The sequence below is a fragment of the Carcharodon carcharias genome, chromosome 6, assembly GCF_017639515.1.
Source record: "Carcharodon carcharias isolate sCarCar2 chromosome 6, sCarCar2.pri, whole genome shotgun sequence".
NCBI lineage: Eukaryota > Metazoa > Chordata > Chondrichthyes > Lamniformes > Lamnidae > Carcharodon > Carcharodon carcharias.
In genome coordinates, this window is record NC_054472.1 from 181463888 (window position 1) to 181480899 (window position 17012).

General features: G+C 43.2%; 1 protein-coding gene across 5 annotated transcripts in view; it reads right to left on the reverse strand.

The window, feature by feature from the left end:
• The window catches only part of LOC121278899 (vacuolar protein sorting-associated protein 13B-like), a 1102197-nt gene that overhangs the window by 67215 nt on the left and 1017970 nt on the right, over window positions 1-17012 (reverse strand). For all 5 annotated transcript variants that reach the window (XM_041189400.1, XM_041189399.1, XM_041189397.1 and 2 more), the window contains 3 exons: window positions 4809-4964; window positions 3154-3420; window positions 835-918 (listed from right to left, as the gene is read on the reverse strand). In XM_041189400.1, the coding sequence (XP_041045334.1) occupies window positions 835-918; window positions 3154-3420; window positions 4809-4964 (507 nt within the window). The remainder of the gene's footprint in view (window positions 1-834; window positions 919-3153; window positions 3421-4808; window positions 4965-17012) is intronic.

The window sequence follows — 17012 nt, forward strand, 5'->3', positions numbered from 1 at the left end:
CAGTGAGTAACTCACCTCCTGACTCCCCAAAACCTGTCCACCATCTACATGGCACAAATCAGGAGTGTGATGGAATACTCTCCACTTGCCTGGAGGAGTGCAGCTCCAACAATACTCAAACTCAACACCATCCCATTCACACCTTCAACATTCACTCCTTCTACCACCGACACACAGTGGCATCAGTGTATACCATCTACAAGATGCATTGTAGCATCTCACCAAGGCTCCTTCGACAGTACTTTCCAAATTTGCAACCTCCATCACCTAGAAGGACAAGGGCAGCAGATGTATGGGAATACCATCCTTACTTGGAAATATACCGTGTTCCTTCACTGTCACTGGGTCAAAATCCTAGAACTCCCTCACAAACACCACAGGGACTGCAGTGGTTCAAGAAGGCGGCTCACCACCACCTTCTCAAGAGCAATTAGGGATGAGCAACAAATGTTGGCCTAGCCAGCGAAGCCCATATCCCATTATATAACAATTAATTTCTCCAAATACCATACCAACATTTACCAGTCTCTCATCTTGTAAAAAAATTCTGCTTTTCCATGCTTCCTACCAAAGTAGATAATTTCAAACTTCCACACCCTGTACTCCACCTGCTATCTCCTCCCTATCACTTAACTGGTCCATATCTCTTTCAGCTATTTGGCCTTGGAGGGCATCACAATATTGCCTAATTAAGTCCTCACCAAAGTCTACGCACTTTCTAGTTCTGGCACCATTGAAACCAGGGGACTGAATAAATATATCAAAACTGTAGCTTGGTAGAAAAAAATTGGGTACCAGAGTTTTGGAAGAACTGAAGAGGAATAAAACACTCACCACCCTCTGTTGTACAGGCGATTTAGCATCCAAGCTCAAACAAGTGCACCACACATGCAATGTGGAGCCATTTGAATTGGGCACCTGCAGTGATCAACAACAAGGAAACATGATTTAGTTATTTGAAGGCGGCTATGACAATATAAAAACCATGTTAAAATCAAATGGATTTCCACATAATAATGTTATGCTTGTTCCGTTCCTCCCTTTTTGAGGACTGATTTTACATAGGCGTGAATTTGACCAAACTTCAAAACTTGTGCAATTATCTTGACTGGTGTTTTATGGCCAATTGCATCGCCAGCACTGATGCAAATTAGCTCTTATCTTACACTAACTCAAAGATGTCCATTATAATGGATTAAAACTGCATCAATTTGGCACTTCCTTAATGGGTCAAGCACACATGATGGAGGAGGAGGAGGCTGGCAAAAGTGTTGCATGGTTTGGATTCATATTCACTCCAGTTGGAGTAGATGGGAGGTGTCAACTGTTTTTCAACTTCACAGATAAGAGCTCTGTGTGATTAAGTATGCCTGTGTGTTCCACTGCTCGCTGTCATCAAAGCAGGCAGCATACCTCGAAGATGTCCACACATAGCTATTAACGGCACTCACCATCTGTAAGAAATGCAGCAGGCACACACAAACATTTTCTCTATCTTAAGGTGATTCCACACCCATTGTTAAGCATTTTGCACAAACCCAGTCAGATATCCCAAACATTTTCAGTTGGGTTTATTTACCAATTCAGAATGACACCAGAGCTAAAAAAAAAGTTAAATTATGAGGACAGTTAGTACAGACTAGGGCCAGGATTTTCCAGTCCCACTGGGGTGGGACCAGCTGCGGGAGATTCGGCAGCCCAGCCAAAAATCCATTGACTTTTGGACCAGATGATCACAGTGGCAGGCAGGGCTGGAAAATCCCACCCTAGGTTTGTCTTTACTTTATTTCATGGGAAATCCAATGGATTACATAGAATATCTGCACAGTAATAGGCCTTTTCACCCAAGCAGTGCATGCCAATGCTTATGCTTCACTTGAGCCTCTTTCCCCTTCTAAATCTTTCATTATAACCCTCTATTCCCAGTACAGTGTCTCAAATCCAGCTACCCGTAAACTGGAGTTGCACAAAAACTGCACATTTTTATCAGCTGCCTTGCATCATTTTTCATTGTTATTAAATGAGTAAAATAACCTACTGGCACAATTCATCTAGGTGCTGCATTGGCGCAATGGCGCACCAGCCTAATTATTGACTGTATGTGCTAGTCTTTCCCCACGCTCCGAGTGGTCCAAATAATCCTTAACCCCACCCAACCTGCATTCCCGAGTAGCTTTATTAGCACCTCCATACTTCAAATCCAGCACAGCCTGCGAGTCAGTCCTACTACCTTATTATTTAATTTTTTTTCAAAACACCATTTCTTCACTACTCTGTATTTTTTTCAACCTTTAATAAGAAGAAATTTATTCATTTGATTTCACTTGTCACCTATTAATTGAATTAAGGTTCCGATTTTTTTCTCCGAAAACAGGCAAGATCCAAATTCAGGCACAGACTCAGTCCCGTGTTTGCTGGTTTTGAGGCACTGCACCCATGTTGGATTTCTTGGTGACTATCTTATATTGATGGCCTCTAGTTATGCACTTCCCCAGAAGAGGGAGCATTCTTGCGAAACAATTGCGTTGCTGAAGATGATTAATGGAGTTGATATTGGGGAGAGGGTGAGAAACTATTTCTTCTGACATGGGAGTCCAGGACAAATTACATCCAAACATACAAATTAGGAGCAGGAGTAGGTCACCTGGCCCCTCGAACCTGCTCCGCCATTCAATAAGATCAGGGTTGATCTGACTGTAACCTGAACCCCACATTTCTGCCTGCCCCCGACAAGCTTTTACCCTCTTGTTAGTCAAGAGCCTATCTCGCTCTGCTTTAAAGAATTTGCTTTCACCGTCTTTTGAGGAAGAGAGTTCCAAAGACTCATGACCCTCTAAAAGAAAAAATTCTCCTCATCTCCAGTGCTAGGCCATTCAGGAGTGATGTCAGGAGGCATTCCTTCACACAAAGGATGGTGGAAATCTCTCCCCCAAAACGCTGTTGAGGCTGGAGTCTTCAAGTAAAAATTTCAAAATTGAGCTCAATAGTTTTTTGTTAGGCTAGGGTATTTAGGGTTATGGAGCCAACGCAGGTAGATGGAGTTAATGTACAGATCAGCCATGATCAAACTGAATGGTTGAATGGGCCCTGAGGGGCTTAATGATCTACTGCTGTTCCTTTGTTCATTACTAGTGATCCAAATGATTTCAATACCTGAATGACTGTGTTGCCATCAGATTGAAGAGACTCCAGACACACATCTGGTGACCAGCCTGTGTCATTCCCTTGAACCCTGATGCACAACTCAGTGAACTCTGTGTTCTCAAGAACAAAAGATGGTATCCTCTGATTCAATGGCAAGCAGCTAACATGTTCTTTGATCGACACTTGTCCATCCTGTCCACTGCAATGCTGCACCACCTTCAGTTCTGTGTCCTGGTTTAAGTAACTGCAAATAGCTTGTCTTCCACAAATAATTATCTGAAAGGGAACAATGTCAGAAACAGTTGGGTTTTGATGATTAATCAGCAGAAAAGAACAAAATGCCTCACGTTTCTTGAAGACAATATTGCACATAATAATCATGGACTTCACACACTTTCTTCACTTTCTAATACATATGGATTATTTTGAAATTATGCCAATCATTCTTGTGTATTGTGCACAAGGCAACAAAACCAGATTCGAAATATAATAGTTAGCCTTGCATTTTGAACATTGGTTTATTACAGAACCCCAAGTATTTAAACATTGACACCATAGATACTGTTTATTTTGCAGATACACACTTCAGGTTTTTGATTTACCATAGAATCTTAGCATAGGAGTAGGCCACTTGGCCCACTTGCCTGTGTCTGCGCTTTGAGAGAGCTATCCAATTAGCCTCCCCCCCTTGTACTTTTCCCATAGCTCTGTAAATGTTCCTCCTTTAACTACAGTATTTATCCAATTTCCTTTTGAAAGTTATTATTGAATCTGTTTCCACCACATTTTCAGGCAGTGCAGTCCAGATTGTAACAATTTGCTGCAAAAGAAATTTCTCATCCCTCCGCTGGTTCTTTTGCAAATTACCTTAAATCTGTGTCCACTGGCTACTGACCCTTCTGTCACTTGAAACCGTCTCTCCTTATTGCTTATTATCTGCCAAATCCTTCAAAATTTTGACCACCTCTATCAAGTCGCCCCTGAATGTTCTTGACTCTAAGGAGTGCTGTTTTGAGTAACATTATACTTTCGGGCATCCCACCACAGGAAGGACAATGGAGCTACAGAAAGGATCCAGTGAAGAATACTACAAATAGAGTACAATGTTGTGAAGAAATTATTTAAAAAAAAATTGGAGCCCTTTTTCATTGAAGAGAAGGTCACACAGGGGTCTAATTTCAAAATTATGAAGGGTTTTGAGAAGGTAAATAATGAAAAATTGGTTCCACTGGTTGTCCAATCAATAATAGAGGCATAAACTCAGAATTTTCCCAGGAGACTTCTGTGCTGTAACTATTCTATACTTTAGACATTCTTTACATATGTTTTTAGATCATGTAGAGTCAATATAACTAGTATGACAAATACAGTAACTATTACTTTGAGATTAAGCAGGACTGTTCAGCATTTGCTACGCTGTATTCAACATCTTTCAAAAGGCACGTCTTATTTGCTTTTAGTTGAGAATACACAAATTTTTTTCCACTTCTTCCATGTTTAAATATTCAGTCTTAGCTTTTAAAGAGGGATCTTCTCAAAAACAGAATGAAATGGAAAACATATTTATAGACCACAAACTCCAACATTTCTCTTCCGTATTTAAAGGGTTATGATATAAAAAAAATGGCTGGTCTTTTATATGCAACCACATGAAAGAAACTTACTTGTTTTTGCACACTGTTAAGTGGCTGCACTTTGATGATCAGTGATGCTGTTCTTCCCTTGTACTGGATACTTCTAACAAATGTGCCTATGTTGTCCACACTGAATGGCTCGGACCAGCGCCAGTTTCCCCAGCCCTCGATACAGATGTGAAGCAGCTGCACAGAACAATGAACATGTTTGTATTGACTGTGATAAACCAGTGCAACCCACAACATTTTGTGATACTGACAGTTTTCTCTAAAATTATTTGTTTCAATCTATTTATAGGATGGCAACACCTAAACATAGGGAAGGTCAGTGGGCAACATTCTTTTTTAGAACTGATCAATCGATTTGAGGAGAGGTATACTTTGTCATGGTACCAGTGTCACTGTTGGATTACCTGTGCACAAACTACAGTGGATACAGAATCATTCATATCTTAAAAGAAAGGTTTGCATTTTATGTAGTGCCTTTCATGACTGCCAGACATCTCAAAGCGCCTTACAGCCAATGAAGTATTTTTGAAGCGTAGTCACTGCATTTAAAAACACGGCAGCCGATTTGCACACAAGCTCCCACAAATATTGAAATAACGACCAGATAATCTATTTTTTGTGATGTTGTTTGAGGAATGAATATTGGCTAGGTCACCAGGGATAACTCCCTTGCTCTTCTTTGAAATAGAGCCATGGCATTTTTATGTCCACTTGCGAAGGCAGACAGGAGCCTCGGCATAACATCTATTCTGAAATATGGCACCTCCAGCTGTGCAGCATTTCCTCAGTAATGCACTGGAGTGTTCCCCTTGATTTTTTGGAACTTGAACACACAACCTTGTGAATCAGAGGTGAGAGTGCTACCAACTGAGCAACGGCTAACATGTTTAAGCATGAACTAGATATTTTGGCACTGAATCCTGTCCTTGTAGCAACTTCAAGAAGGTAATAGAGTAGTTTAGGTATTTTTAAATGTGAATGTGATATTTACCTCAACTTGTATTTTGAGTTTCAGTCTTGACAGAAGGTGAAAAGGTGCTCCAGAACTGATAAGGTTACATCAATTTTTTGAGCCCAGATCTACTGCTCAGAAATTTCCTTAGTATATCAGCAACAAATTTCTCTATCAGGCAGAGTGACAATTAAAACAATCTGAGCTCCTATATGGTTGATCAGATATCAAAATCTGCTACTTAAACCAGTACTAGTTGAATTCCATGGTAGTCCTCATTGCAAAATGACCCTAAAACTTAATTCCAAATTGTTTAATATGTGTGATGTGACTCCCAGTTAGTGTCTGGAGGTGGAAATCAGGGAGGTGGTGGTGTAGCGGTAATATCACTGGACTAGTAATCCAGAGGCCCAGGCTAATGCTTTGAGGACATGGGTTCAAATCCCACCATGGCAGCTGGTGGAATTTAAATTCAATTAATATTCTGAAAATGGAAGAAGGCCATGACAACGATCATTAATTGTTGTAAAAACCTATCTGGGAAGGAAACCTGCCATCCTTACCTGTTCTGGCCTACACGTGATGCCAGGCGCAATGTGCCTGACTCTTTATCTGCCGCCTGAAATGGCCTAGCAAGCCACTCAGTTCAAGGGCAATTGCGATTGGGCAACAAATGCTGGCCTTGCCAGTGAGCCCCACATCCCATGAAATAATATTTTTAAAATTATGCTTCCTGATGTACAGGTTCACTGTCAATCTGCATAGCATCGAGAACAAAGCAAATTCTCTCTTTGAGCTTTGTTAGTTACTAAGCAGCCATTCAATCAATCATTTTACTTCACATGAGTTTAAAAATAGGGAATATCTCCTCCTCCATCATACACACATCCGGATGCATGCGCATTCAGAGGACAGCTTTCCATTTTAACTTGCGGCAACTTTCAATGCTACCACTACAATCAAGAAAGAATGAAAATAGTCAAGACCCAAATTACACTAAGTCAATTAACAATGGCCCAGATTTCATCAAATGGCCACTGGCTCATTTAACGTGCCTACAATCTTTCATTGGGCTTTTTCACTGGAACTTGCTGTGATTAGAAATTGACTTAAGCACATAGAGACGAGTTTGGACTTGTGTGAACAATACCCAGCAGATGTGTATGTCTTTCACCAATCACACCGAAGAATCCTTACTGAAACATGCTGGGAGAGAAATCTGTTCGCATGGCACCACATCAAGCTATGCAGACTTTCCACAATTTACTGGGGCAGGAAGTGGCCCTCAGTGAACAAACACAAGTCCACGCTCCCTCGCAGAGTTTGAAACAGGGTGTGTTAGGATATTTAATTCAATGCCAAATCATGTACAGAAAATGAAATAGAGAAAGAAGGGAATTCGAGAGTGCAAGATAAAATAGATACAAAGATAAACATTGATTTTTTTTTTTAAATCTTCAAAATAATTAAAATTGGATGGAATTAGACTCCACACTTGAAAAAGTTACTTCTCAGTGCCAGAGAGGTTTTTAGCAGTAAATAAGACTTATCACGCTGTTAAAAAGACAATTACACTGGAATGGGCAAATTCTAACCTTTCCTGGGGGGCAGTTTAATGAACATCTAGTGATAAGCACTATGCACCATTCCATGTATTTCAATGGTGAAGCTCTGGGTGAGAGTCTGCCATAGCGTAGCTTCTGGAGGGGCAGGAGTAACTCAAACAAAAAGTTCTGCATTTCTGCTTTTATCAGCACATGTGCGGTTGCCAGAGGTTGATGTCCAATTTATTCTGCAATAATGCTGAGTGCTGATAGCCTCAATGTTAGTTTCACTGCATAAACTGAGATATTGCTTTAAACTCTCTGCCTAGGCCAAAAAGATATGAAGGCTGCAAAACACTCTTTTCCAATTATGATCACTACCTGAAGGTTATTTATCAGGGAAAAGCTACAATGGCATCTAAGTTAAGCATACAGAAGAGATATATTAATGTTACTGCGGACATACATATTAAGTATACAGCAGAGTTATATATATTTTGTAATCCAAACAAAACAATTGAGGTGCAGGCCATTTTAAAAAATAAACGTAATGGATTTATTATGTTAGTAGCTAGTAAAATGGCTAAAACTATAATAATTTTGGAAAGCCAAAAGATATAATTGTCATTTCAATTCCGAATATGACTAAGTCTGTCGATTTTGGAAACCAACACCGGGAGGCTTCACTGATGTAAGTAGCTTGGGGGCAAATTTGGCCAGGCACCCGGCTCTCTTGCACGTACGTCTGTATGCAATTAATTTGTTTAATTTATAAATATTAGTTAATGCCAAAGAAAAACAGCCACAGCAGTCAGATCCATTTGGCCAGTTAGAAAATCAGCAAGGAAAGTAAATAGATGGGGATCATGTAGACAGTAAAGCCCTGAATGTTTCTATTGGATCAGCTAGTAGCAGTTGGGAAAATTTACATTGGAAGTAATAAAAAACCTTCCCGAGTTAAAGGGCACCTATTAATTTACCTTGGGTTGGTTAAGTACAGCTCATATTTTCTGTTTAAATTAACTCTGTTAATGCAGCATGGGCATGTAATGTAAGGATGCATGCATGCACAGCTGTACAATTCTCCTGTTCATAGAGGCACTCAAGATCCCATCATCACATCTAGAGTAATGAAGAAAGAGTCTGCTGGTGTAAGATTCGCGATTTTCAATAATGTTAAGTAGGATGTTAGACAATTGGACAAAAGGCATCCAATATATTTGGCTAAAGGGTCAGAGGCAAGAAGAGAAGCGAGTTATTAAAAATCTGGAATGCAGCTCCTGAAAGGCTGGTGGAAAGGAGATAGCAGAACAGGCGATTAAAAACTTAGTCAGAGTTAGCTTTTAAACGGCATCTTAAAGGATGGTGATGCAGCCAGAGGTTTAAGCTTTTTGCCCCATTGGAAGCCTCTGCCCCTTCCTGAGCCCATGTATAACTAAAACACTCCCTCGTGCCTTAATAACTCAAGATTTCGTTACATCAATGCTTTCCTGGTCAACATCCCATTCTCCAATTTCCAGAACTTTCAGCTCATCCAAAACTCTGCTGCCATATCCTATTCAGCACCAAGTTTCATTCACCCAACATCTTCTCTTCTTGTTTCCATAGCTGGTTCCTGATCGCCCAACACCTCCTATTTAAAATGAGCAGGATTAAATCCTGGAAGGACTCATCTCTCCCCATCATGGTAAACCTTCTTCCCTTGTGCATTCCTCCAGCTCCGATCTCGTAAGTACCTCAGTCCTTTCTCCTCACCATTAAGTGGCTTTTATGTTCAGCAGTCTGGGCTCTAAGCTCTGATTTCTCTCCCTAAATCAATCCGTCACTCTACCTTCCTCTCCTCCTTCAAGAGTCTCGTTAAGACCTCTCTCTGCCCAAGCGTTTAATTTATGTGTCAGTATGCTGCAGGGTAAATTCACAAACCTTTGCTGGGCTGTATGGGATAGATGCATAACATTTCCTTGCAAGTACAGAGACTAGGTGAGAAGGGGGGGGGGGCGTTCCAGAGACATTTTTGTATAAATGTTTGGTCACAGCATAGAACTGAGAGTACTGCTTTGTTGCTTTAATGTTTAACAAAAATAACTGATAAATTGCATTATTTTCAAAAAATAGATTAACTTCCCATATATTTGCTTTTCTAATTATTACATAGTGGCCCAGAACGTGCTTGGGAATGGGGCATCTTACAACATCCACCATTAGTTAGATTTATTCCCTCAAGCATTCTTTACATTGTTACTGGAAGTGTGAATTGAGAACAGTTGAGCAAGGGCAATGGGGTATCTGGGAGCTCAGTGAACTACAAGAAGCACAGTCTATCTCCCGAAGCAATGAGATTTAAGGATTTAAATAACAGGGGACGACTGAGAAAGACATAGGGCATATTAGAGTCAAATCAGGCACAGAAAGAAATAAAGAGAAGGAAAGAAAGATTGGATTAAGAGGGAAAAAGAGAGACAGAAGGCAAAGTACAGAATATTTTAAATTTTAAAATCTCTAACAATTTACTTCCTGTAGGAGTGAGACTCCCCCTTTCAGGGACTGAGGGGTTGAATGGAATAGCAGGAACATAAATCTCCTCATTAAAAGGGTACCGATGCCTTTAAGTACTAATTTTACCTTTCTGTGCCAAGTTTAATGGGAAATTAATGTACAAATGCAGCACTTTCATGAAACTCACAGATGGGTTGAGATTGAGCTGCTGCTTTTGTGAGGCTAATGCCAAGTGACACACATAGTCCAGTAACTTGGTTGGGCGTGGGTATACTTATCAGAAAAGGAATTACACGGTGGATCTCTTTGTTGAAAATAAAAGGCTGAGGGGTGACCTAATAGAGGTCCTTAAAATTCTGAAGGGTTTTGATAGAATAGATCAAGAGAGAATGTTTCCACTTGAGCGGAAGAGCATAACTGAAGGCCATCAATATAAGATAGTCAGCAAGATGTCCAATAGGGAATTGAGAAGAAATTTCTTCACCCAAAGAGGGATAGGAATGTAGAACTTGCTAACACATAGGGAAAAATTGTCCCCCCATTGGGGGGGTTGAGGAGAAATGCGGGAGCAGGCATTGGCATGCCCCCCTCCTATTGCCTCGCCCCTTTTGGGGGTGTGCCACCATTTTACTTGGGCTATGCGCTCCCTGTGCAGGCAGCGGGGGGATTCTTTCAGCCGGGAGTGCGCTCATTCGTGCATGCGCGTCAAAGAGCGCACTGACCTCCCTGAGGCTAAGTGCTGCCTCAGGGAGATTGGCTCCAAATTAAAATTTGCAATGAAAATGATAGATAAATTTCCCTGTCATGTGACACTGTCACATGAGTTGGGGACATGCCCATAACTTTAACTGAAGCCTTTATTAAAAATTTAAATACCATCATTAAACCTCATCGCACCCGTGGATGCGGTTTGATGCTTTTTCTGAAGCCCACCAGGGCTCCCGGCCTGCCCGCCAACCTTAAGGTTGGACGGGCAGGTCCATTAATGATTTTAATTAGTTTCTCAATGGCCTCAATAGGCCATTGACAGGTTGGCAGGCGCGCAGCTGACTCGGCTGCACCCCCGCCGACCTGAAAATGGAAATGACGCGGGGTGACGTCGGGAGTTCCACCCAATGTCACCGCGTGTCAGTTAATGTGTTGCCTCCGCTTGCCGACCGGAAGATCCTGCCCACGGGGCCCCCTCATCGATGTGTAAACTGACGCGCGGTGATGTCAGGCGGGCGTTCCGAAATCACCGCATGTCATGTAGATTTTCAGCTCGGTGGGCGCACAGCCAAGCCGACTGAGCACCCGCCGATCTGCCAAAGGCCCATTAAGGCCATTTAAAACCTAATTAACTCAATTAAAGGAGCTGCCCGTCCAACCTTAGGGTTGGCGGTGGCGGGGGGGGGGGGGGGTGGCGGGGCAGGCAAAGAGCCCAGGCGGCCTTCGCATTTTTCATGCAACCTCATCCACGGGCGGGACGAGGTTTCGTGAAGTATATAAAAATTCAATAAATTCGGGGGGGCCGATCGGGTTTGCGCTCACTCCCGCCTGCCCCCCACTGCACAACCCCCCCAACAGGGGGAAGATTCAGCCCATGGAGTGGTTGAAGTGAAGGGTATAGATGTACTGAAAGGGAAGCCAGGCAAGCATTTGAGAGAGAAGGGATTAGATGAGAAAAGACGGGGAGGAGCATAAACACCAGAATGGGCTGGTTGGGCTGAATGGCCTGTTACGAGCTGTACATCCTATGTAATCCTATGCAACATGTGGCAATTCACAGCTCACCAGCTTTCTCTTCCTTGTCACAAGTCGTGGAACAAATTACATATTAATAATGGTCAGCACCATTAAAGCCTATCGGCTCCCCATTATTTTGGCAGCAAATTCTGGGTCCACATCTTGTAATCAAACAATCACATGAGATCCATCTGTTATTTATCCTTTGTTTTTCACTTCAAGTTCTTTTTGTTGAAGACATTCAGGATTAGCTCCTTTTTAAATTTCCTAAATGCTTTAGGTTCCATGGATTTTATGGGGCCTGTAAGGTGAGGCGTCCGCTCCTTTCTCCAAAGGTCCTGGCCTTAGAGAGCTGCAGTCCAATCTGATGCCAACTGGGAGCGATGGCTGCTGTTGAGACTACAGGCAGTCCCACCATGCCAAGGAGCACAGGTAAATTCAGGCTCAGGAGTCGTGGTGAGGGAGGGGTGAGGGTCCAGGTTCAGAGGCTAGGGGATAGGGTTAAAGGGGGGAGAAATGACCTCAAATGTGTGGGCACCTCTGATGGGCTCAGAGCCAAAAAGGTCTCCCCCTTGCTCCACATCAGCTCGCACAGCTAAAGCTGCAGGACTCCCCTCACAGCATGGGCCTCCACCTTCTTTATCCCGTTATCCCTAGAAAGACTCAGCTTTTCTGCACCTATCTGCTACTTCCAATTGGCACTGAACAACTTATCAGCACTTACATTGCAGGCTGCTGTTTGAACAATGGCCATTTGGTAGGGGTCTGAGGCATTGCTCCAACTATGCCCCAGGGCAAATCAGCAGAGTCTAGGCAGAGTGGGACAGAAGTGGGGGCCACTGAGGAGCAGCAAGGATTGGAAAAATAAATGTATTAATATCTAGTAAAGAGTAGAATTTAAGCAGTAAGCACTGATGGTAGAATACTCTGTGCAAACAGCTCTGCTGGGAAAAATCACCAGTGGATCACAACCAGTCAGGCCTGAATAATACAGACAGTAAAATAGATTGAGAGGCTGGAGAATTCACTCAATTACTTTCAATAGTCATGGAGATGTTTCACAGAGTTTCATGTCCTCAGATGTTTTACCTTGTTTATTTACCCACTTCAGGATGTTAAATAAACTGTGCAAGATGCCGTGGCAATTGAAACTGACACATGCTGTTAAAGGCTAATGGGCCAAGCACTTGCTATCCTTAATCCTACTTGCTATCCTTATTCATACTTTCCTATGCTTTTACTGCCCTCATTTACAAAAACTCATACCTGTTTCTTCCCTGCCTGAATCAAAGATAGCGCCTCGTAATCAGATATGGTTGGATTTAATCAGATGGAGTGCAGTGGTTCAAAAAGGCATCACCTTCTCAAGGGCAATGTGGCATGGCCAGTAAATGCTGGCCTTGCCAGTGATGCTCATATCCCATGGAAGAGGAGGACGTGTTTTATAAATTCATATTATTCTGGGATGATGTCAAAATGATATATTTAAGTTTCTTAAGTGGCTGTGCATTTGCCTTCATTGTGTGCCCAGGATAGTTTGTTTGTTTTAAAACAAAGCTGGGGTGCTCAGGAAATCTTTTAAAATATTTTCCTCTGCTAGTGCAGAAATACCTTGGCTTGTAGCCTCACATTTTGCCAATGTGTTCACTATCTCATAATGGTGTCTAGCATTTAATTCAATGCTGCTTCATGAACAAATGCAGGATATATAAAAAGAAGCACATCTTAAAACTGGCATAGGCAATGCAATTAATGTAAGGATATGTCAAGCACTTTACAGATATCATTCTGGCCTGATTTTCTTTGTGTTAAGTCCATTTTTGTTAAATGTTAATCTCCTGAAATTTCAGCTGGACCAGGCACGACACCTTGTTCCTAATGGAAATGCGTCATACTAGTGGGAACACTGCCAGATCAATCACATTTCATTATCAAACTAGGTAGATCTCCATTGGTATGGATTGATGTGGGAGACGACATTTATTGATCGCAGTCCTATTGATTAGTGAGGTTTCCACCAGGAATCTTTAAATCAAACTGAATCATTAAAAGGTTATACTTGAACACCTCTGCCAGTCATCTCCTTCAATGATAGGAGCTGAAAGATGTTTATGGTTAAATTCTCTCTGCTGTGCTTCACAGAGCCAGGAAAATGAGCTTGAAAAACTTTGAGGATACTAGATTCAATCAATCGATCATGGCAAAATACTTTTAAGCATTGATTATTTTGTTGTTGGACTAATCAGAATTAAATTAAAATCAATTAAGGTTAATAATAATGAGCATAAATCACCTGCAAAGAGAAAAGACAGGTTCATATTTTGAGTGCAGTGGCTTTGTCAGACTGGAAATTGAAAGAAGCTCAATCTTCTTTCAAGAACTGGGGAAATGACGACATAGACCCTGTTATTTACAGGGAGGGAGCTGTAGCAGCTGAGAAACCCAGAAATTCCAAATTTAATGGCAGGGCCTCAGGCTCCTGATTGAGAGACTGGTAGACTGTCGGGTGAGAAGGGCTACAATAGAAGGTCATTGCCAGTGGAGAGGAGGGAGGGTGAGCCTGTTCGAAGATGGTAGGGAGGGGTGGGGGGCAGGGGCAATTGAAGTGATCATGAAGGCAGGGGTGTGGGTAGGATTGTTGAATATCGTGGGAGTAGAAGTAGTTGCACTTGCAGGAGTTTGTGGAAAACCACTCCTCCTCCTCCTAGCCCATGAGCAGGGCTAGAAACGTAGATATTTTCCAGATCCAACCATTCTTGCTTTCCTTCAGCTGCTACTTATCCAACTCCTCAGAAACTGGGTGCAGCCATTAAATCTAAGGGGCTGCTAAAATTTAAGGCACATGGTCACGTTACATTTTAAGATAAGTGACCAGCATCTCAAGAGTGGGTTAGTCACCTGTCTCACACAAACCTCCTTGCATCCTATGTTATCAAACCCCATCAGCATATCCTTCTATTCCTTTCCTTTTCATGTGTTTATCTAGCTTCCCCTTAAATGTATCTATGATATTCACCTCAATCCCTACTGTCGTAGCGAATTTCACATTCTAAAGATAAAGAGATTCCTCCTGAACTCCCAGCTGGGTTCATTAGTGACTATGGACAGCATATTACTGGGGGGGAGGAGGTTGGATTACTCACTCGCTCAGTCCCCAGGAAGCAAAGTTGGCATGGAACCAGCCCGTCATGCAGGCGTAACATGCTGCAGACGTGCTGAAATGGGACAATGTGCGGCATCCACCCCTCACTGTGGAGGAAGTCCGCCCTCAGAAGCTGCTGGCCAATCCGATTGGCCCACAGCTCCATCAGTTCCAGCAGCGCCAAGAGCACATTAGTGGGCACTGCTGGGATTGCAAGCAGGCCCAAGAAGAAAGCTCATGGATCCCAGAGCAAGGTAAGTCTAGGGTCTTGAGGGCAGGGAGGGTTTGGGCTTTACAGGGGCAGCACAGAGGGTTGGGAGTGGTGTGTTTTATAGAGCAGTGGGGTATGAAGAACGGGAAGCGGGAGGGGTTATAGCTGAGGGGAGCTGCCCTCAGATGCAGAAGGGCAGCCCCCGAAAATAGTACACCTCCTTCCTTCCTGCCTTTGAGAAAGATTTTTTAAAAATCTTTAAATTATGCCAACTGTATTATGGCACGTGCAGCAAATTAAAGGAAGCAATTGGCTTGTTAACAAGCTCAATTGATTCTTGATTAAATATGGTTGGTGGGCTGCTGATTTTGGCACCATTCCTACCCCTCCCCCCGTATTATGGGGCTGAGGTGGAGGCGTCCACTGCTGAAAACATGCCCGGTGGGGGCACGTGAAACGCAGTCCACACTCTCAAGTCTGGGAAGTTATTGCTCAGAAACACCAGTTGCCTGGAAATTTTTTGATCAAACCGAAGCAATTCATGGCATCATCTTAATGCAGTTTTCTGGGAGTCGGAACATGGAAGATACAATACTTGAAAAAGTAAAATAATTTTTAGTACTGCTTTATAAAGGGCTACAACCTCCGAACTTCTCAGTGTCAGATTTGGGGGGGATACCTCAAAGATGCGCTGGGGAATCCCTCTGGGATGATCCCAGGTAAGGATTTGCACGGCAATTGCCCAGAAGTGCACACTTCCTCTGGACAACTGCACTGCACACCATCTGAAAATGCGATTTAAATGGCAAACTTCAGATGGTCCTGCCAGAGTTATGCCAATAGTTACCCAGAAAAGGTTTGAAGAATTAAAACCTCTTCTAACTTCTGAGTAATTATTGTAAAGACCCAGACCAATCCCCCCATGGGACTCCCCCCCATAGCCTCGGCGCCCCCGGGGACTCCCTCACCCCTGATTAAACAACCTTCCACAGTATTCCCCATTCACCGACCCTCCGTGGGATCCCCTCCCCACCCAATTCCTCTCCCGACAGCCCCTGCCCCCACGGGCCTGACTCTTACCCTCTGATCTTACCCTCCATCTCCTACCCCCGTGTCTGACCTACACTGCCTGAAATTCCAACCACCCCCCCAGCCCAGCACAGCCCCTCCAGATGTCCGACACCTGCCCCACCCCCAGCACCCTCCACACCAATGTCCGACTGCACCCCCCCTCCATGTCCGACCCTTCCAACCCCACCCCCACCAATGTCCGACACCTCAGCCACCCACCCTCCTGAATGTCCAGCCCGCTCCATCACCTCCCGATTTCTGACCTCCCCCACCATCCGAGGCAAATGTCCAGCCTGCTGCATCCCCTCCCTGTGTCCGACTCCCGACTCCACCCACACCATCCTCGCTGTCCGACCCCCTCCCCCATCCCCCCCAACCTCCAACACCTCTACTCCTGCCAAACCCTTTTCACTTACCTTCTCCCTGGCCTGTCAATTTCAATGGGACCTTTAAACTTGTCAAAAAGGGGGCGTGCCCTCCTTCAATTTGACATGCTGGACTTCGGAGACAGCTGTGCTGCCTGGATCTCATCCGGCCTGAGTTGGAAGATTGGGCGAGACAGGCACGGAAGAAATTTGGCATAGGTAAGTGAGCACGGAGTGGCAATCTGACGCTGATTGCCATTCCAAGGAAGTTACAGCCCATTGTTTTATCAATGTTTTATGCTTCAAGTAAACAATCATATCAATGCTGTTTTCCAGTTCACACGCTTATGGTTAGGCATTGTAATGTCATTCTATAATCCAGAAAATTCTAAAATCTGGAGAGGACTTGGTTCCAAGCATTCCTGACTGGAGAGATGAGGAGGAATTTTCTTTACTCAGAGAGTGATAAATCTTTGGAATTCTCTACCCAAAGGGCTGTGGAGACTCAGTCATTAAGCATATTCAAGAAAGAAATCAATAGATTTCTAGTTATTAAAGATATCAAGGGATATGGGGATGGTGCAGGAAAATGGTGTTGAGGTAGAAAATCAGCCATGATCTTGCTGACTGGCAGAGCAGGCTAGAAGGGCCAAATGGCTACTCCTGCTCCTATTCCCTATGTTCCTATGACAGATTACAAAGGAGGTTTACCAGAATGG